Here is a 23,212-nt window from a genome sequence, read left to right as displayed (position 1 = left end):
TGGCTCATTTTACAGATGAGGAAACTGAGACAGTTAAGTGACTTGTCCAGGGTCACACAGATAGTAAGTGTCTGAGGCCAGATTTGAACTTGCGTCTTCCTGACTCCTGGCTCAGCGCTCCATCCACTGTACCCTCTTATGTACAACTGTGCCTCTAAGTCACTAATATGATACTCCCTGATATGAGAGACTTTAGATGGAACTCAGGACTGGAATGTGACTCTGGAAGAATATGTCTTCTTTAAAAGGAACTGAATATAAAAAAGGAATTACATTATACATTCTGAATGTAAGCAGCGCGAGGTAGTGGAAAGTAGGAAATTGGAAGTTGGAAGACTTGGGTGCACATTGAGGCTCTGTTTGGTCCCTTAATCTTGCTGGGCCTTGGTTTCCTCATATAAATATTGTGGAGGTTGGATTGATGCTCTCTCAGGATCCATCAAGCTCTAATTCTGTGATCCTATGAAGAAGATTATACCCAGCTCAGAAAATCCAGGAACCTAACAGGGCATATATGGTGGAAGGCGTTGGAGTGAGGATCAATGGAAAGAGATATAGAAGTATACCTCCATGGTGTAGGTATATTACAAATCAGCTAGAAAGAAGAAATTAGAGGAGATAGGCACACTGATATACAATGGGTCAAGGTAGGAAATGATGTAACTATTCTAAGATGAATTTGGAATTATTTAAGAAAATAAATTATTCATACTCTTTAACTCAGCATTAGATTTACAATTAACATATACCCCCAAAAGAGGCCAAAAACACAAAGAAAGGCCCCATTTATACTAATATATTCACAGTAGGACTTTTGTGGCAATTATGGAAAAGTAGGTACCCTTTGACTAAGGAATAATGGAACAAATTATTATGTGTGAGTGTTGTGGCATATTATTGCACCATAAGAAATGACAAATAAGAAGAAGTCAAAGAATTTTGGGAGAATGTGTATGAATTGCTGTAGGCTCAAGAAAATAGGACCATGAGAACAGTTCCCAGTTCCCAGAGTAAAAGACAATAATAGGAACATTAGAGGTCAGATTAATGTGATGACTTAATTCTAGAGCAATGTTGTCAAACTCAAATAGAAATAGGGCCACTAAACCATACATAAGGATCCCTGCTGACCCTGTTTTGACTTAGTTTTTTTAAAAGTTTGTTTAATATTTTATTTTTACCCCAATTACATATAAAAACAATTTTTAACATTCATTTTTAAAAAATTTTGAGTTCCAAATTCTATCCCTCCTTATCTTCCCTCCCCCCTCATTGAAAAAGTGAGCAATTTGATATAGATTATGCATGTGCAGTCACGCAAAATACATTTCCATATTAATGACTTAGTTTTAATAAGTAACACAATTGAGACAGCTAGGTGGCACAATGGATAGAAGTTTCCGGGCCTAGAGTCAGGAAGACCTGAGTTCAAATCCAACCTCACATACCTACCAGCTAAGAGACCCTGGGCAAGTCACATAGACTCTGTTTACCTTAGTTTCTTCAACTATAAAAAAAAAAAATACACAGAAGTAGGAGAAGGAAAAGACCAGGGGTCAAATAATCAAAGTCAAGAAATGAAATTAAGATGTATATATTCAGAATGAGGTGAAGTTCCTTCATGAAGAAGGTTACTGGAAAAAATAGGCCCTTTAGCTTCATCCTGGAAGATGGGAGGCATGGAAGTCATGGTAGATAAGGGAATGAAGGCTAGCTGGGGATGACTGCACAAATCTGCCCCCATTCTGCCATAATCTCTGATGCGTTCTGCTCAAACTTTGGCAAAATGGCAACTGAATTTGTTGGCTTTGTCTTACGCAACCTAGAGGCCTTGGTAATGTTAGTGGGTCAGGGGATTCACGTGTTACATAGCTGTTTGTGTTTTATCTCCCTATTGGCCATAAGCTCCTTGATGACCCTGAGGATCATGTATGATCTAAATGTGCATTTCTCTAAATGCTGAGCTTGGTGATTTACACATAGTAGGTGCAGCATGGACCTAGGAAATGCTGCATTGGTATTGTGGGTACTTAGGGACAGTTGCTCACAGCGAGACTCAAAACCAAGTCTTCTGATTCTTTCTCATTGCTTTTCCCACTAGAGTACTCCATTCTTCTCTGATTCCTTAGCTAGTATCCTTCCTGGGGACATTAAACCTGGAAAGGAGAGGATTTAGGGGAGATGTGATCGCTATCTTCAAATACACCACAGAATCACAATTTAGGAATCAAAGGGGAACTCAGAGGCCATTTAGTTCACCCACCAGCCACACCTGAAAGAGAAGCCCCTGTAGAACACAGACAGGAAGAAGTCACCCTGTCTCTGCTTGAAGGCCTGCAGACGTAGCCCATTCCACTTGGGGGCAGTTCGAAGGTTTTTTTCTTATCCCAAACCTGAACTTGCCCCTTGGCATTTTCACACTTTGCTCTTAGTTCTGCTGTCTGAGCTAGGGCAGGGAGAACCAGTCTGATCCTTCTTCCATGTGATGGCCCTACAAATGCCTGAAGACAGTCACTTATTCCTAAGGCTCTGCCCCATGCCAGTTGCCATCCTCAGCAAATGGAGGCAGCTAAGTGGTACAGTGGCTAATCAGTGGGGCTGGAGTGTGGGAGATCCGAGTTCAAATTTAGCCTCAGACACTTCCTAGCTGTCTGCCTCTCCCAAGCCCCCTGAAGTCACCCTCTGTTTTCTTCAATTTTCTTCAACTGTAAAATGGGTCTCACAGCACCTACCTGCAGGGCTATTTAAAGATCAAATGAGATAATATTGTTGCCTGGCCCATAGTAGGTGCTATATAAATGCTCATTTCCTTCTCTTTCCTTCCCCATCCAAGTTGCCATGCCCAGTAGGAGCTGTAAATTTATCAAGAATTTTATAATGTGGACTGCAGTTTGGAAGAGGGAGTCAACTTGTTCCATTTGGACCTAGAAGGCAGTAATAGTAACGGTGGGGGGATGTTTCAGGGGGGCAGATGTTGACTTATTGTGAGGAAAAGAACTTCCTCACAATTAGAGTTGTCCAGAAAGAAGTAGTGAGCTTCCCATTCTTAGAGGTCTTCAAGCAGAGACTGTATAACCACGTGGGATATGCTGGAGGGAGGATGTGTAAGTTGAGCAACGATGGGCTAGATGACTTCTGAAGTCCCCTCCAATTATGTTTGTTAGTCTATGATACTAGCCTAGAATATACTGAAGTCCATTCCATTCCATTCATACCTCTGTCCTGCTGAATTTCTGTTTTTGTCCCTCACTTAAGACTTTCTTTCTGTTATTTATTTCTGAAAAAGCCTAATTCATTCCAGAAGTTCTTCTAATGTATTTTTCATGACTCTCCACCAGAGTCACGCAGCAACTTATTTTTCCCTCCCCATTTGCACATTGTGCCCAGAAGCAGAAGGCACTGGAAGGCAGGATGCTGTTTAGCCCCTACATGTGTCCCTATCATGTACAAGGTCTTCATCTTCCTCAAAGTGGTTGATGACACTGTATGACTAATGAACAGCAGCAGAGGCAGCCTCAGATTAAAAAGCATAAAATCTAAGCTGCGAAGGTACTTTTGAAGCATGTCTGCTTTTCCATATCCCTAGTACATTTCACAGCGTGGAGAGAACCTGGTCAAGGCACTTGCCATAACTCTAGTGTGACTAGCAATACTAATATATTCTCCTTTGCTGCATTTCATTTTTTTCCTTTATAAAATGAGAGTTTTTAAATATTTATTTGTTTTTTTATTTAAGATTTCCTTCTCGGTGTTCCCTCCTAGGTTCTACATTCTTTTTTTGTTGTTCAGTCATTTTTCAGTCATGTCTGACTCTTTGTGACCCCATTTAGGGTTTTCTTGGCAAATATACTGGAGTGGTTTGCCATTTCCTTCTCCAGCTCATTTGACAGATGAGGAAACTGAGGCAAACAAGGTCAGTGTTATTTGCCTATGGTCACACAGGTAGTGTCTGAGACTAGATTTGAACACAGGAAGAGGAGTCTTCAGGTCCGGTGCTCTGTGCACTATGGCTCCACTTAGCTGCCCTTCTACATTCTTAAGGCTCTTCCATCTCTAATATTCTATGCGTTATGGTCCCTTGTGATATTGTTAGCCCATGATTCTTTACATGGGGCTATACGCCTTCCTGCACAGCATTAGAGGGTCACCTTCTCTTCATGAAAAGTGACATGGCAAGTCCTATGTACCCCTTCCAGGTAACTTTAAGGAAACTTATACCAGCATTACACTCAAAGACTGAAGGAAGGTTTTCAAATCTGTCTTTCCAGAAGGAAGCAGGAATAATACCCTTCTGCATGTAAAAGGCAAAACCAGTCCTGGTAGAAGAGATCAGTCGGCAAACCTAATGAGTTACCCCAAGGGCCATCTGCAAGAAGCTCTGGCTCTGTAGCAGACATTGGGGATGCAGGATTCCTGGGACCTAAGCTTATGGGTTTTCAAATCTAGGAGGCTGACAAGGACTCTGATGCTAGCGAAGAAATCTCTCATTCTCCCCTTTTCTCTTCTGTTTAGGGAGCAGCTCTTTTTCCCCTGAGACTCTTCCCAGCACCCTCAGGTTGGTATAACGTGGATGCATGTTTGGGTAGGAGGGTTTTTGTTTTGTCTCCTTTGGAAACTATGCTAAGGAACCCACATTTAAACTTGAGCTCTTTTGGTGGGGTAATTAAATTAAAAACTCAAAATCACTAATTGTGGCTTATACACCTGGACTTGAAATTTGACCAGTTTGATTTGGCCACCGAAGGACTCCAGGAGTGGAGCAGAGGGGATTAGAATGACAGTGGGGTGGATGACATACAGAGAAGGATGGGATGGTGTGGTGGGAAGCACACTGACAAGGCCAGGGGAATTCAGAGGAGCCCCCTTTCACCTTCATCCACCTGCAGGCTTCATGTTCTTAACAGCAAAAAAAAAATGTGCATGATGGCAAAGTTTCTAGTTTTGAGATCCCAAGATTCATTAAGTCTATGGCTATTATTTCTTTAAATTTTTTCTAGTTCTAGTTCCAAATTTTCTCCCTCCTTTTTGCTTATTCTTTTTAAAAGCATTTAAGTGCCTACCTGGTGTACTGTGTACAAGTTAGTGTTTATAGAACTATAATTCCATGACCCCATGACTATGATTCTAAGATTCTTTGACTTTGTCATTTCTACTTCCATGATTCTAATTTTCTATTATTATGATTGCGACATTTTAACTCTTATTCTAAGGTTCTAGGACCCTAGAATTCTATTACTTTTAGAATTTTATAATGTTATAGTTTTGTGACTCTCTGATTCCAAGATCTTGTAGTATGATGATTCTAAGATTCTATGACTATAGTTATAAGATTTTAGAGCTCTGTGATTTTAAGATTCTATGACTTTGTGATTCTATGATGCTGTGGCTCTGAGTCTATGTTTCTGTAACTGGGGTTTTATGATTTCATGGTTATGTGGCTCTAAACGTTGATGTGGCTATAGCACTCACCCCACATTTTCCCTTGTCCATTCCCAGAATATGGAAGAGACTGTGGATATTTTATGTTTACCACTTTTGATTTTGAAGATTCTTTTTTTTTTCCAAGTCTTTCATTCCGTTAATGTTGGGACACTGTGTATCTTCTATTTTAACTCCCATTACTTCCATATGTATATGTACATCTCGGGGAAGGGCCTAGTGTGGTGTTGGTGGCTGCTTAGAGAGAAGAAACCTCACGTCTCTTGTGACATTGGTTTCAAGATTCAGCCTGACTTGTCAGGAAAAATACAATGACCTACTCTGAAGTTAGGATGATGGCAGGACAGTATGATGGAAAGAACTCTGGAATCAGGAGACATGGGCTTCAGCTGCAGCTCTGTCACTGTGTCACCAAGTGACTGGTAGCCTGAAAAACCCTCCGGTTCTTTTTTTGGTGGGGTTAGCCCTTTGTGGTAGGCTTTCTCTTCTCTATGCCCTTTGTCTTGAAGCTCTATGCCTAGAAACTTCCAAGTCCCCTTCCACCCTGCTATTTGGAGCCTCTCTGCTTGTGACATTGGAGGTGGGAAACCAACCAGACAAACCTGAGTGATATCCCAACCCTTCCTATAAAACATATGAAAGCATCATGGTGCAGTGAAAAGAGCATCAGAATGACCTGGGGTTGAATCCTGTCTCTGCTACAAACTAGCTGTGTGACCTTGGGCAAGTCTTAAGTTTTCTGGACTCTGGTCAGTTTCCTCATCTGTAAAATCAGCTCTTTCAGCTCTAAATACATGATTCTATGATCATGTCTTGTGATACCCAGCTCTTATCTGCATCTCCAAGCTGCCCTTCAGAGACTTGGAGAGAGTTATGATGAGGGACAACCCAGTGCCCATATCACACTAGGAGGAGTGATGAGAGCCTAGCATTACTTGAGTACTGGGTCCACATGGGTGCTCAATCTCCTTCCTTTCCAAATGACTTGGAGTTGAAACTTTCCATAAGTGTTGTCCTCCCCATTAGAATGTGAGCACTTTGAAAACAGGGATTATTTTTATTTTTCAGTGCCTGGTACAGCACAGTACTTTGCATGCAGAAAGTGCTCACTAAATCTTCATTCATTCATTCCTCCTCTTGCCTTAGCTTCAAGAACACTTTACCCAAGGCCCCATCTTCCCCATTATCTGAGTTGCAGGTGTATCTGGTCTCTCTGGAAATCCTACCGTATCCTTGTCCCTCAGGGGAATGTGATCCTGATGGTACCTTGTCCCATCTTCCTTCTCCTTCTTGTATCCCCTCCCCACTCACCCAGTGACTCAAGTCAGGTACCTTCCTTTGTGTGAAATAAAATGTGCTTCAATGAAGCTTTATTGCTTATAGCATCAGTGGCTCAGACTGTCTAGTCTTGTGGAAATCTAAGTCCTCTCAAAGTCAAGTGTGGGTTGATGAAGTTGGATTCCTACTTCAGGACCTTGGGTTCTTCATTTACAAACTGCATATAATGATACTTGTCTATTTACAGGACTGTGACTATCTTAGAATTACAAGGTTTTTAAGGAAATCAGATATCTAGTCCTGCCTATTCCAGGAATGCCCTATATAATATCCTGGATGAATGATCTCTGCTTGGAGACTTCCAGCACTGGAAACTTACCGTGAAGCAGCCCATTTCATTTTTAATTGCTTTAATCAATAAATCAAGAAAAATTTAAGCATTTGGCACATACAAGGCCTTCTGCTCAGCCACTAAGGAAGTACGTGTGTATCTGTTGCTTGTGAAGGTTAAATAGAATAAATGCTAATTATCAGTAAATTTTTATTCTATATCCAGCCAAAATCTTCTTTGTTGTTGTTTATCTATTATTCCCAGTTCTGATATCTGGGGCCGAGCAGAACATGGCAGCCTTTCAGAGACTTGGAGAGAGTTATCATTTCTTAATCTAAAGTCTTCTGTTCTCTGAAAATCTATAAAATGAGCTAATGTCTGCAAAACCCTTTTTGTAACCATAAAAATACTACGTGAATATGAACTGTCACCATTATGATTAATATTACATGGAGTTGAGTACTAGATCCCTCAGCAGCATTTGCCTCCCCTCCTCTCTGCGTCTGCACGTTATTCCTCTGTCTGATTCCTCGGTTCCTTTGCTTAATCATCATCCGTGTCATGCTCCCTAATTGTCACTGTGTCCCAAGGCTCTTTTTTTCTGGGCCAACCTCGCTTCTTCTCTATACATTTCCTTGGTGACTACATCATTTCTGCTGATGACCCCTAGATCTATAGATTCAGCTCCAGTTTCTCTTTTGAAGTTTAGTCCCACATCAGCAAATCATTGTTGGACGTTTTTGAACTGGATGTCCTGGAAACATCTCAAATTCCACATGTCAAAAACAGAACTCATTTGTTTTCTCCCAAAATATTTAATGTTGAGCTCACTCTTCTCCTTCCAGTCCCCCAATTTTGGTGTAATCCTTGACTCCTCACTCTAATTCCCACACCACCCCCAGTATCCAGTCAGCTGCTAAATCATCTTTTTGTTTCTCCCTCCACAGCATCCCTTGCATGTGTCCCCATCTTTCCACTTACACAGCCAACAACCTTCTTAAGCACCTCATCACCTGAACTACTACAATAGCCTTCTAACTGGTCTTCATGCTTTAAGTTACTCCCCATTCCAACCCAACCTCCACACGGCAGCCATGGGTATGACCATGTCACCCCCTTGCTCAGTGACTCCCACGGACTCCTGATTTGGCACCATCCCCTCCATGGTGCCACTCTATGGTCTAGTCAAGATGACCTTGGTGCTGTTCCTCACCCATGACACTCCATCTGCTGTCCCTGTGCCTTTGCAGTGACTATCCCCCCAGACCCAGAATATACTCTACCTTCAGGGGCACTCTTGGAATCCCAGGTTTCCTTCAAGGCTCACGCTTCTGTATAAGGACTGTCTTGGTTCCCCTATGACCACCAGCTGGTGCCTCCCCCCCCCCCGCCAGCTTCCTTTTATGGCTTTATTGTGTAAATTTACCTATACATGTATATGCCTATTGACATTTATAGGTTTATATATACACATACACAAGGTATACACACATATGGATAAACACACTAAACACAGATATATGCATATAAGTATATATAGATATTCACATTTATAAGTATATATACTTACAAGATACATATATATTTCTGTATATATGTATGGGTATATAGATACACATATATGTATGTATACATATATGTATACGCATACACACCTTTACTTATGTATCATCTCTCCCACTGGAATGTAAATGATGTAAATGTAAATGTATGTAAAGAGCAGGGACTCAAAAGTTACTTTGTGTGGTTCTGTGGCATGTTTACCCATATATATGTATACCTTGGATATGTTTATTGTACATAAAATATATTCACAAATATATAAATATTGGATATATTGTGTGAATGTGTGTGTATATGCAAATACACACACATAGATATATCTGGCAAGAGTGAAATGGAGTACAGATATGTATGTATATGGATGTGTATATGTGTATACATGTATGTACGTGTGTACATATATACATGTACATATGTGTGTATATGTGTAGCACTTGAAAGCAAGGACCATTTCACTCCTGTTAATATGCCAGTGCCTAATACAGTGCCCAGCACATAATAGGTACTTAATAAACGTTCTTAGAAGGGCCAAATAATAATGAATAAACCAAGGTTGACTAAAACTTACCCTGGGCTCACGTAACTGGGGAGACAACAGAAGAAAACATGGTTCCTGCTCTTAAAAAGCTTAGGATGTTTTTGGACAGTCAAAACTAATACACGTGAACTAATTAGAGAATGACTCCCAAAAGGAAGTGATTAAGCGGTCAGTTGTGCCACTGAGGCAGATTCTAAGGGCTCTTGGGAGTTCCTGAGTGAGCAAGATTGGTGAGAATTTTATTACTTAGAGGGAGCTTTCTGGATGACTTGAGCTGGGCCATGAAGAGCAGGTGGCATTTGCTGAGTGTGTGACCACATTTGCATAGGTATCCATTTGTCCCCCATGTTCTCCCTATGGTGGTGTAGGATGGTGTTTTACACTTCTTCCTTCTTCTCCCTTGCATTGTTTCTATACTTTGCCACTCCTGTCCAGAGGGAGATTCCCTGCATAGTCACTCCCAACCAAAGACTTGGCCCTTCTCCATCAATACTCCTTGGCAAAGTGTATTCAGGAAGGTTTAGTTCCAGTTACCACTAACTCAGTCTATCTGCCTTCCTGACTTGGAGGTTAGGCTGTTGCAAACTCAGAGGTAGTAATAGACCAGACCAGGAGTGAGGAACCTGTGGCCTCAAGGCTGCAGGTTACCCCCAAATCCCCAGACTAGGCAGAGCATTAGACCTGGAGTCATAAGACCTGGGTTCAAATCCTGGCACCGGCAATCAACTAGCTATGCAACCTTGGGTCACTTCCTTTCCCTCCCTCGACCTTAGTTTTCTCTTCTGTAAAATGAAGCATTTGGTTTAATTTGTCTTTAAGGTTCGTTGCAGCCATAACACGCCATGATCTTAGTCTTTTAAGCTTTCTTACATGAACATCACAGATTGTGTGTCCTATACACACTAAGCATGGTGAAGGGGAAAGTTTCTCCTCTTTGTGGATCCAGAAGGATGACTGGATGCTAAGAGGTTGAGAGGGGGAAATTAGACTGAATAGAGACATTTTTTTTTAGCGTGGCTGGGTCAGTGATATTTCACCGAGACAAACCTGGTTCTCATGGAAACTGATGTATCAGGAAGTCAAGGAGGCAGTGAGGTGTAGAGAAACTACTATACCTCACTGGAGTCAGAGGACTGGGTTCAAATCCCAATGCTGGTACTTAATACCTGTATGACTTTGGACAAGTCACTTAACTTTTCTGGGTCATATTTTCTTCATGTGTAAAATGAGGGATTTGCCTTGATGATTATAAGGTCCTTTCTAGCTCTAAAACTATGCTCCTAGGGTTCCTGATTTGAATCCCCTTGTGCCAAACAGGAGGGCTAGACTGACCTCCCAGAAGTCCCACAGGTAATTAGGATCATTGAGGGCCAGTATGTCAAGCCATCTGTCACATATTAGTTGCTAAAAACCAAATACAAGAAAAATACATGGGCATTTTAGTATTCAGTGGCTTTAAAGCTTATTTCATCAAGTGATAATGGATCCCAACGCTGTGGATATCATTAATCACATTATGAATGCAGGCTATATGATGAATCAATTTAGGGCTTAGATTCAATTCAGCTCTCAGATCACAACTAGCTTCTTTTGATTGAACAATATAGGGAGACCAGGATGGGAGGTGCATCCCTAATTGGCAAAGTGAGGAAGGGAATCTTATATTTCCTTCAGATGCAGTGTGGTTTGGAAGAGCCCTGACCCAGGAGTCAGAAGACCAGGGTTTTTATACTTGGCTTTAATTTGATATTGACTTTATTAACTTGCAGGAGAACTGTGGGCATCTGCTTCCCATCTCTGGGCTTCATTCAGTGTCCTTTTCTGTAAAATGAGGGGCTTGGAGTAGATGCTATTTAAGGCAACCTCCAGCTCCAACATTTCATTCTATTTGATTCAACATTCTGTTTTCCAAAACTCTTTTTGGCACTGACATTCTATGTCGTATGTTTCCTCTGTCTTACGCTCCCTTCCAGCTCTGACATTCCACACAACAAACTCCTCAACTGTTCCATTCTTTGTATTTTTATCCCTAGTCCCTAGCAGAGGGTCTGGCACACAGTAGGTACCTAATAATTGCTTGGTTAATTATGTTTATTCTAGTTTGAAAATTCTCTGAGTCTAGGATTTCCTGATATTAAAGTCTGGCTGTAGGTCTCGAATGTCTGGAATTGGGTCTGCACTGGCTGAAAAAAATAAAAAGAGATAGGGTATGAACGACAGAGACTGCTCATGTCATACAAGGCTCTTGGCAGGAGGGAAGAATCTTATTAGACCGTCATCTGTATGTAAGCTGAGGAACTATGGGGTTCTTGGGGAGATTAGGAATGCAAAATCGATCAGAAGAGAAGCCTGGGGCTTCCTCTTCTGTCTTCCCAATTTGCTAATCCCATTAGAAAGCTGCTGTTTGGAAATAACAAGATGGCCTTTCTTCTAGCACATTTTTTTTTCCCACTGTGAATTTCAGTGAATTCTTAATGCATGAAAATATTTATTTGCCTTTGGGGGTATAATAGGCCTGGACTCCTCAATAGACAGATCCAGTGTGGCATAGTCAGAGAAACATCAGACAGGAACCCAATGGTGGGCACAGTGCTTCCTTCAGTACTTAAGGATGCTTGTTGAATTGAATTAATAGCCAAAACTCTAGCAGCTCCTATTTCTATACTACTTTACCATTTAAAAAACACTTCCTCCCAACAGCCCAGTGAAGTGGGTATTGCAAGCATAATTATCCATCCCTGTTTTAAGGAGGAAGATGCAGGCTCAGACAAGGGGAGTGACTTGAATCAGACCTCAGTTCTAGTCTCAGCTCTACCATTAATTTGTTCGGTGACTTTGAGCAAGTTACTTTAGGTGGTTGTATCTTATTCTGTCATCTGTAAAATAAGAGGCTGCCTGGCACAGAGTAAGTGCTTAATAAATGATTGTTGATGGACTGTTCCTACAAAGCCATTAAGTGTATTACTTGTTCATGGAGTGAACTCAAATCTTTGCTGTGGGGCCAACATAATTCCTGACTTGAAGTATTTGGATATACCACATTTTAGGAAGGACATTGGCATACGAGAGTGGCTAGAGGAATTTCACTGTTATCAAGAACGTTGGACACTATATCATTCAAAGATTAATTAGCTGGAGGAGCTAGGAATGTTTAGCCTGGTGCAAAGTAGACTCAAGAAGGAATGACAGTTGTTTGTAAGTACTGGAAGGGCTATTATGTTGAAAAGAAATCTGCTTGATTTGGTTTTGTGGTACATAAGTAGAAATAATACAGGAAAGTCACAGGAGGTTGGTTTTACCATAATATAAGGGAAAACTTCCTAACCATTAGTCCTGCCTAGCCATAGAATGAGTTTCTTGGAGATACTGAGTTCCCCATCATTGCAAATCTTTAAGGAGAGGCTACATGATAACTTTTTCCAAGGGCATTGGACATAAAGTCAGGAGATCTGGCTTCAAGTCCCAGCTCTGACAGTCACTAGCTGTGAGACATGTCCCTTGGCCATTAGCTTCTTCATCTATAAAATGGGAACGATGATGATACTTGAATTACCTGCTTTATAGGGTCTTTATGAAGAAATTATTTTGCAAAATTTAAAATATTTTATCATTGTGAGTTTTTCTTAAGTAATCTAGAGAGGATTTATGCTTCAGGTATCTGTTATTCTAGAGCAGTGGTGTCAAACTCAGACAAAAACAGGGATCATTAAACCATATATAACCATCCCTGCAGGTCCTATATTGACTCAGAAAACGATATCTTAACATTAACTGTTCTATTGTATTTTTTATTTATTTTGTTATATATTTACCAATTAGGTTTTAATCTGGTTGTCCCAGCACTGGGAGTGTTGCAGGGAGGTGTTTGATATCTCTGGGCTAGAGGAACTCTGAAGTTCCTTGCAAATCTGAGATTCTAAGATTCTATGAGTCTAATTAAACAACATGCATTTAATGTTAAGTGCTTACTGTGTGTCAGGCGCTGTGCTAGGTGCTGTGGATATAATTACAAACATCTTTGTCTCTGTCTCTCTCCGTAAGGAGCGTACAATCTAGCCTAGCGAAACAGGCAGATACAAAATAGAAGATAATTTTGAGGGGAACAGGAAATAATTCATGTAGAGGGTGGCTCCTGACATGATCTTTGAAAGAAACTAGGGATTCTAAGAGGCAGATGTAAGGAGGAAGTATATTCCAGGGATAGGACATTAGTACAAAGACATGGGGATGGGAGATGGAATTCCATGTTTAAAAAAAAAAAGAGATTTCCAAGTTAGAAAGCCAGTTTGGCTGATCCAAAGAGAGAGTAAATGAGAGGAATGTATATTAAGGCTAGAAAGTTTGGGGACAATTTGTGAAGGGCTTTAAAAGCTGGAGAAGTTTATATTTGATTCTAAAGGTAATAAGGAGTTTATCGAGTATGGAGCTGACATGACCAGGCTCTGGCACTTGAGTTGGGTGACACTTTCAGGAAGACCAATTAAGTTTCCCAGTCCAGTAGTCCAGGTGAGAGAGGTGATGAGGGCCTGAACTAAGGTAAGGTGAGTGGATATGGTAAGGCTGTTTGGTGGGAATGTGGGAGTGGCGATTGAGGGACAAAGGCAAGAGTTGTGGTGGAGATAGAAATGGCAAGATCTGGCAAGGGATTGGTTTTGTGAGATTAGAAAGCATGAATTTGGGAATGACATTGAGGATGTGAACCTAGGTGACTAGGAGGATGGTGCAGCCCTTGACAGAAACAGGGTTGTTTAGAAGAGGGGTGGGTCTGGGGGAAAGATGAGTTCTGTTTTCGACATGTTGAATTTCAGGTGATTATAGGGCATTGAGTTCAAAATCCCTAATATGCAGTTGATGCTAGATCTCAAAGGAGAAAATGAATGAATCTGGGAGGCAAATGCACAGGAACCATAGGAGCTGATGAGTCACTGAGAGAGAGAAATAGTGCAAAGAGAAAACAGATGAGGGGTGAGAACATACATTGAAGGTATACCCACAGAGAGGGTATGTGAAATGGGATGCTGTTCCAGCAAAGGTGATTGAGAAGGAACAGTTAGGAGAACTAAGAAAGAATAGTATCATGAAAACCCAGGGTAAAGAAAGTATCTGGGAGATAGGGGTGACCAGCAGTGGCAAGTGTTGCGGGGTGGGAACCGAGAAGAAGCCACTGGATTTGGTGACTAAGAGATTGCTGGTAATTTTGGAGAAATGGGTTTCAGTTGAATGAGGAAATCATATAAACCAGGTGACAAAAGTTTGAAGAATGGAACAAGAGGAAGTGGAGGAAATGGGTGTATAGAGTTTCTACAACAGAGAGACTTGGATGGATTTATAGACAGCAGGGAAGGAGCAATAGATGGAAAGAGACTGGAAGTGAAAGAGAAATAAAGTGATTGTGAGGGCAGTCAGTGGGAGAGAAGAGGAAAGATGAAGTCATAGGTGTGTAGAGAGTTGGGTCTTGGTTAGGAAAAGGGTCATCTCTTTATCAAAGATGGGACTAAAAAAGGAGAGAATAGGGCAAAATGTCAAGGGGTTGTAAAATAGGGGAGAAGAGAGAGCTTGCCTCTGTATTCTCAGTAAAATATGAGGCAAGGTCATTAGCTGTCAGAGTGAGAGAGGCTTGAGGAGAGAAATAGGGTGGGAGAGCGGGGTTGGAAGCTGCTGTGGGGAGGATGTAGAGCAGAGGTGTCCAATATGTGGCCTGCTCAGCCCACAACACTCTGGGCTAACAAAATAGATAAAAAATACAATACAACATATATAATGTCAATATGTGTCTTTCTAAGACAATACATGCCTACAGGGATCATTATTATGTATGGTTAGTGACCCCATTTCTGTTGGAGTTGGATACCTATGGTGTAGAGAGTTCATTAGGGAGGAGCAGAAGGATGGCTTTGCTGCAGTAAGGACCCCACTGATGTGAGAAGCCCAGGCATGGGTTTGTGTTAAGATTTTTGAAAAGGAGAAAAATATGAAAATTTGAGATCTTGAAACTGGTAAGTTTACTGTCCTTCTCTGATGTACTTCTAAAGTACAGAAAGCAGGGCAGCTAGGTTGCACAGTGGATAAAACACCAGCCTTGGAGTCAGGAGGACCTGAGTTCAAATGTGACTTCAGACACATAACACTCACCAGCTGTGTGACTCTAGGCAAGTCACTTAACCCCAACTGCCTCACAAATAAATAAACGAATAAATAAAGAAAGTATAAAAAGCATTTAAAAAAACAATGAACTCATTTCTAGAAGTCAGGACAGACAAATAAATTATAGCAAACCGTCCTCATTTCCTTTTTTTGGGGGAGTAAGAGAAATGCCACAGACCCCTTGTAATGAATAAATACAAGGATCTTCCTGGTAGATATGAGGAGAGAGTTGGGCCCTTGCAACAGGAAGGTTCTGCTTGTCCTCCAAAAAGTGATTATATGATCGATACGCTCTCCTAGGAGACAGCATAAATCAAAGACAAGAAAAAGGAGAGATGAGTATTACAGAATCATAGAATCTCCAAAACTGGAAAGGACCTTTAAGGGTATCCAGACCAATCCATACTCAAACTGGCTGCCCCAGGAACCCTAGTACAGCTGATCCAAGAAGATGAGCAAGCAATGGTGGATGCTGCCAGTTTAGCTTGAACCTCATGCTGTTTATCTTCATTGTGTTATCTCAGGCTGTGGCCATGCTGGCAGCATCACTGGGCATTTGTAACTTGGACTACCTAAAATCTGTGCCTTGAAACAATGGTTCCCATTGAACAAAGTATTTTCTTCTCAGTAATCTTGTGAGGTAGAGAGTGTTTTCATCCCTATTTCATAGGACTCCAAGAATTGAAATGACTTGCTTACAGCCACAGCCCTTATTACGTCTTCCCTTACACTCTACTTCCCTGTGTACCTGTTGTAATTGCTCCCATTCAGTCTGAACCTCCTTACCAGAGAGGACGGTGGTTTCTCAGCTTTGTTTCCCCATATGTGCCATGTTTTGCTGAAGTGAATTGAGAAATTGATGTGAAAAAACAAAAACAAAATGTAGGGTTGTTTTTTTGTTGTTCTTACACTGAATTTGAACCAACAGTATGACATGGCAGCTAATAAAGTTAATGCAGTTTTCAGGCGGCCTCCATGAGTCTAGATCAAGAGAATGCTGCCCAAATGAGCAGCACATTTTGGGAAAGACATTGACAAACTGGAGCATGTGCAGAGCAAAGGTTCTTCACCTTTTCTGTGTCATGGACCCCTTTGGCAGTCTGGTGAAGTCTGTGAGCCTCACCTCAGAATAATACTTTCATATATTTGAAGGAAACACTAAATTTCAGTTAGATGTTAGTGAAAATAAATGTGTAATTTCTTTTTTCATTCAAGTTCATGAACCCCCTGGAATTAATCCACTTCTAATGGTCTGAAGGAGGGGAAGATACCAAAGACATAGAAAAGATCTTGGGCATTATTAATACAAAAAATGGTGACAGACAAAACATTAACAATGACAGACCCATATGCCTTTTCCCCCAGCTACACAAAATCTTCATGTAAGTCATCTATACATGAATCAAGAGCATCCTCAATGAAAGCATTAATAGGGAAACAAATACACTTCTGAAATTAATATTCATTGATTACCACACATCTTTATCATTATGCAACTGACTGAAACAGAGAATATAAGATTGCATTATTCTCATTATTTATTGATTATGAAAAAGCATATAAGCAAAACATCACCTTAAATGTTCTTTTGCAACAAGGAAATAATATCCATATACCAAAATAATTTCAGATTCCTTGAAAGATATAACAAAATAACCCTGACTTTTCAACAACCCTCTGAACATAGTCAGATGAGACATGGAAAAGGGAAATGTAAGATCAACAAAGATTTTCTCCACTGTGATGGAGGAGATTCAGTACAAAAACCAAGTTAAAGAGGGTTTCTCTCTTTAGCTTTTTTTTTCCTTTCATGTTACAATTTACTTGACTGGTTACATCAAGCCCTGGAACGTTGCAAAGCTTTTTCGAAGAGACTTGTGTTCATGCAGAGTAGTTTGGCCCCTCTGTCCACAAAGGATGACCAAGTAGAGGAAGAATATCTATTGGCCAGATTACAAAACGCGTTTTTAAAAGCAATGTCATCGTAATGTCCATCTTTCCACTATCAACCTACTGGTGTTGCTGTACAGCCACAAGACGAAGAATGCAACAGTCTCCAAAGAGCTGAAAATGATCATTACACAGAAGGCAATGGAGAGGCTCGGGGGTGGGCATGAGCAAACTGAAACATGTAACCAGTGAGGAACTGCAAGGAAGAGTAGGAGTAAAAGACGCAATCACCTGCTTCCTTCTCAAATCAAAGATGTCGTTAACAAGCATTTATTAAATACTTGCAATGTGCCAGGCACCACTATGCTAAATGCTCAGGATACAAGGGCAAAAACGTGGTCCCTGACCTCAAGGAGCTCACATTCTAATGGGGGGGGGCAGCATGTGAAAAGAAATGCATATACCCTTCTCAGCAATACGAGGATCTAAGACATCTCCAAAGGCCTCATGATGGAAAATGCTATCCACATCCAAAGAAAGAACTATGGAGTTTGAATGCAGATTGAAGCATACTGTTTGCTAGTTTTTTTGTTCTGTTGTGTTTTGTTTCTTTTTTCTGGTGGTTCCTCCTATTGGTTCTAATTCTTCCTTACAACATGACTAATGTGAAAATATGTTTAATAGGAATGTATATGTAGAGCCTGTATCAGATTGCACACCGTCTTGGGGAGGGAGGTGAGGGAGAGAGGGGGAGAAAAATTTAAAACTCAAAAGCTTATGGAAGAGATTGTTGATAATTCAAAATAAATTAATTTTAAAAATGCATACAAGATATATACAGAGTAGACAGCACATGTAAGAAAATCTAAAAGAGGTGGAACTAGCAGTGGGGGAAAGGAAGGACAGAGAAAACCAGAGGAAGACTTCCTGCAGAAGGGGGGATTTTAAACCTACCTCCTCTTTAAAGAACATTCACCCCAGTTCTACCCTCTAGAGCCACAAAGAATAAGAGTAATGTCTCTTCCACATGGCAGCCTTTCATATATTGGAAGATATATTGGAATATATATTCCATATATATTGGAAGATCAAGGAACCCCTAAATCTTCTCTCCTGGCCAAAGGTCCCCAGTGCCTTCAGCTATTCCGCTGGGTGATGTGGTGCACTAGACACAGAGCCAAATAGTCTAGGTTCCAGTCCCTGTTCTGACCTTGCTTGCTTTTTGACAATGGAAAGTCACTTAACCACCCTGAATCTGTTTCCTCATCTGTAAAATGGGAATAACAATACTTTATACTACCTATCTCACAGAGTTGCTATAGGAAAAGTTTTGCAAAACTATAAAACGTTATATAAATGTAAGTTATTACTAGACGTCATGATTTCTATACCCTTTGCCAACCTAGTTGCTTGTTGAGGGAAGAGTCAAAGAGAACCCCAAGTTTGTAATCACAGATAACTGTATGACAGAGAAAATTAGAAATGGAAAAGTCCAGAGGATTTTATATAAAAAAGTACAAAAAGACTAAAATCAGAAGGAGAAGCCAGTTAAAGGGAGAAAATGATTAACACAGTTTGGGACTTGCTGAGTTTGAGGTTCCAATGGGTCATCCAGGGAGAGGGGTTTGGTAACAGCTGAAGATGTGGACCTGGAGCTAAAAGATGAGTTAAGTACTAGTGATAGAGATCTCTGAGAGCTGTACATAGAGGTCACAGCAGAAGCTGAGGGAGAAAATAGATTGATGAAAGAGAGTGTAGAGAATGACGTTGGAAAACACCTACATTAAGAGGTTGGGAAGAGGATGAGAAATGAAAAGTGACAGAGGAAGAACAATTGGAAAGGCAGGAGGAGAACCAGGAAAGTGCGGTGACTCTGAACCCACTGAAGGAAATGGTTTCAAGTATAAGGGGGTGGTCCACAATGTCAAATGCAACAGAGGGGTCAAGGAGGATGAGGACTGGGAAAAATGCCTTTGGATTTGGCATTTAGAAGTTATTAGTGAATGACTTTCGAGGACATAGTTTCAGGAGAGTGATGATTGAGGAGGAAGTGGAAATATTGAGTGTAGATGACTGTTTCAAGAGCTTTAATGCTGAAGGGAAGGAGAGGGATGGGACAATAGCCAAAAGTGTTAGAAACATATAAACTAGCTTGTAAAAATAATAAAGACGTTTGCATGAATGTGAGCAACTAATTTGGAACTAGGGCAGATGGTGGTAAAGTAGATAGAGCGCCAGTCCTGGAGTCAGGAAGAATTGAGTTCAAATCTGCCCATAGACACTTAATAGCTGTGTGAACCTGGGCAACTCACTTAACCTTGTTTGCCTCAGTTTTCTCATCTGTAAAATGAGCTGAAGAAGGAAATGGCAAATCATCACAGCACCTTTGCCAAGAAAACCCAAGTGGGGTCACAAAGACTTGGACATGGCTGAAAAACAACTGAACAACAGTTTGAAACTGGCTGTCCTCAAAATATTTGACTAAATTCAGCCTTGTATATGTGCATGGGTGTTTATAATTCCCAGCCATCCCAGTGTGGTGTTGTATACCTTGACCTAGGCATCAGAGGATCTGTTTCTAGTCTTAACTCTGGCTATTAACTCACGAAGCAATTTAGGCAAGTTACTTTGTGGTTCTCAGCTGCCTCCTTTGTCAAAGGAGGGACTAAACCAGGCTAGCATTCTGGGTCTCATAATGTCTCCGTTCTCTAGAGAGCTTTTACCAAGTTTTACAAAGCACTTTCCTTCCAACAAACTTGTATGGTAAGTAGTATTATCTTCATTTTACAGATCAGGAAGCTGAAGCTCAGAGAGATTAAGTGATTTGCCCACGATCACATAGCTAGAAAGTGCTGATCCCCCTCCACAGTGCACTCACTCATCCAGTCTTCACTTGAGGACTTCAAGGGAGAGGTAACTCATTACCTCCTAAGGTATCTACTTAGCCAGGCTGGTCCTCAGATGACAGACATGGTCTTTTGCCATGCCCCTGTTGGGTTCTGCGTTGCTAATACAGCCTTCTAGGCTTGTGTCACAATAGGGAGGCGTTGGAAGAGGAGGTCACTTGTGGCTGGGCAAACTCTCTGTAGATGTGGTTTTCCCTAGTGTCCAGAAGGTGATTTCTCATGTTTCTGCAGCTGTGCTAACAGCACAGCTAAAGCTATTCCTTTCATCCTGGCCTTGTCTGCCATTCCTTCCTGCTGCCTGATGTGGTATGAGAAGTGAGGAAAGAGAGAGGCCTCTAGCTTGGACCTCAGCATGGTTTCCATGGCTCTCATTCCTGGCAAAGCCTCAGTCTTGGTTTCCCTGGTGTGTCTGCCTGGGACTGGCATTTTCTTTTTCAGTAATTGATGCCATGTGATACAAATGCTAAAGGATTTACCGAAATCCCTCACCAGCGCTTGCTGCTTTGACTGGGATTGAGAGAGATAAACCTGGCCCTTGCTTGGAAAATAAGAAGGATGCTATTTGAACTAGATGTCAAAGAGGGAAAAAAAACCCCTTTATCTTTTGGACAATAAATATCATAGAAGTACCATGTCCAAACTGTGCACATAGGTCTCCAGGGCCTTTCATCTTAGCCAAGAAAATATAAACATGCATCTACACATACACATACAACTTTTTATTTTCTTGGTGCTGCTGTAAAGAGGTAAATCATGGGCCCCAAGTTCAGGAGACTTATAGGTGTGTATATATACATATATGTGTGTGTGTGTGTGTGTGTGTATTTATTTCAGAAGAATTATAGGTATATACACATATACATATACATATACACACACATATATAATACACACACACACACACACACACATTTATGGCAGTGGAAAGATGGATGGTGGGTGTAAGCTGGCCCTAACAGGTTGCCAATGATGACTTGCATTTTCAAAGTATTGCAAATTAAAGATGGCAAGCTGAAAAGTACCTTAGATGCCATCTAGTCTAATGCCCTTATTTTTCAGATGAGGAGAATGAGGCTGGGGGAGCGGGGGGAATGTGACTTGCCTGGAGGCACCTGGATATTTAGATAGTAGGGTTCTAACCACATTTCAGCTGATGCCATGTTCAACACGCCATGTTGTTCCCTTCATTGATGATGCCCTTGATTCATATATGGATCACTTGCATGAAGATTTTGTGTAGCTGGGCACTCATCTAAGATAACCACTTCAGATCACACGCTTTAGAACTGGCAAGAGCCTTAGAGAACATTTAGTTTCACTCCATCATTTTACAGATGAATAAATAACTGAGGCCAAGAGAAATGAAAAAGACTTGCCCAAGGTCACACGGGTTAGCAAGCAGCCAAGCCAGAACTTCAGCTTGGGTCTTCTGACTTCCATCCTGCTCCCTTTCTACCACTTAGATCTGTACAATGATTTTGCATTACAAAGCAGTTTCATCCTCTCTTCAGGGAGATAAAACACCATGTCATTAAGTGCTAAGTTGTGCGGGCCAGGCTCTCAGGGCTCTAGCCATTTGATAGAGGATGGAGATCATATTTCTTGTAAGCTTTAACTCTAGTCCTAGTTCAGAGATATATCAAGTTGCTGAAATCAAAATGAGAATCCCAAAATAGTTTTCCTCTTTCTCAGTCCCAAACCTACCATAACCTCAGGCTCAAAAATTTCACTCAATGTTGAACAAGTTGCCCTGTTCATTGCTTTGTAAACCAGTTTTGCTTGGGTGAGGAGCTTCTGGGGGAAGGCAGAGACTAGGTCATCCACTCAGCTGGTCTTCAAAGCCCTGTGTTTGGTGTCTAAAGAGATGTGAAGTTTAGGCACCCTCAATGGATCTTACAGCTGAGTAAGGGGATAAGATTCAAACAAATAGCAATATGTGATGCTATGCTAAGTACAACGGGTGGCTAGGTGGTGCAGTGGATAGAGTGCTGGGTCTGGACTCAGGAAGAGTACAACTCCAGTCTCAGATACTTACTAGCTGTGTGATCCTGGGCAAGTCATTTAACCCTGTTTACCTCTGTTTCCTCATCTGTAAAATGAGCTAGAGAAGGAAACCATTCCAATATTTTTGCCGAGAAAACCCCAAATAGAGTCATGTTAAGAGTCAGAAAACTTGAAAAACATACAAACAACTGAACTAAGTACTTTAGAGAGGTGCGAAATAAAGAGTGCTCTGTGAGGCCTGAAGAGGAAGATCTTTCTGAATATAGGGGATCAGGGAAGGCTTCCCGGGGGTGGCTGCATTTGAGTTGAAGGAATGAAATTTGAGTGTAGGAATGAAAAAAGTATTCAAACAGAGAAGGTAAGACAAGGAGATCATTTCAGGTCCAGGGAAGAGAGTGAACAAAGACATGAGTGAGGTGCGAGTTGACCACTCTGGCTGGAGCTCAGAGAGCAAGAATCTTAGAGGTAGACTATGTAAGTTTCCTAAGAGGAGGAGCTCTCATTTTCATCTTTCTATTCCTTGCCCCGGCACATCTGGGGCCATCTCCAGTCATCCTGATCTATATCTCGCCACTGAACTCAGATGGCTCTGTACGAGAGAGAGAGACTTTGCCCAGCCCTCCTTCACTTAAATCCAATTCACCAGCATGTCATGGCATCACCTCCCTGATGTCATGGTCCTCTTTGAGAATGAAGGACAGAATTGGTGTCCCCACCTACGGGACACAACTGTTATCTCCTGGTCCTTTCACAAGGAATATCCTTGGGAAACATTTGTTGTATTGGATTGAGCTCAATCAGCCCCAAGAATTAGAAGATAGTTTGGGGTCCTGGTTCCTAAAATGTTATTCTTCTCTCTTATCTATATCAACCCTAAAACTTGTTGCTAAGTGACAAGGCAAAGTGACAAGTCTCATTTGTAGCATGATTGGTAGTGGGGCTGGACTTTGAGCCTGGCTCCAATTCTAGAGACTGTCCCATCCCCACACCTCTCTATCCAAGCAAAGTGAAAACTCCTATTCCTACAGACAAAGTGAGGTGGAGGTGAGAGGTAATATCCACTGGGGATATTTATCTGGGGTGGGGGGAGAAGAGTCACAGGGAGCAGACAGTAGACTC

The 23,212-nt window shown here is 41.3% G+C and overlaps 1 protein-coding gene across 1 annotated transcript in view; it reads left to right on the top strand.

Annotated features, from left to right (window-relative positions):
• The window catches only part of DOK7 (docking protein 7), a 117,425-nt gene that overhangs the window by 89,326 nt on the left and 4,887 nt on the right, over positions 1-23,212 (top strand). Inside the window, exon 8 of the mRNA XM_020992264.2 lies at positions 4,513-4,555. Within this exon, the coding sequence (XP_020847923.1) occupies positions 4,513-4,555 (43 nt within the window). The remainder of the gene's footprint in view (positions 1-4,512; positions 4,556-23,212) is intronic.

Source organism: Phascolarctos cinereus, unplaced genomic scaffold (genome assembly GCF_003287225.1).
Source record: "Phascolarctos cinereus isolate Bilbo 61053 unplaced genomic scaffold, phaCin_HiC Scaffold_9;HRSCAF=440, whole genome shotgun sequence".
NCBI lineage: Eukaryota > Metazoa > Chordata > Mammalia > Diprotodontia > Phascolarctidae > Phascolarctos > Phascolarctos cinereus.
Note: the sequence above shows the minus strand (reverse complement) of the source record. Positions and strands in the feature narration are given on the sequence as shown.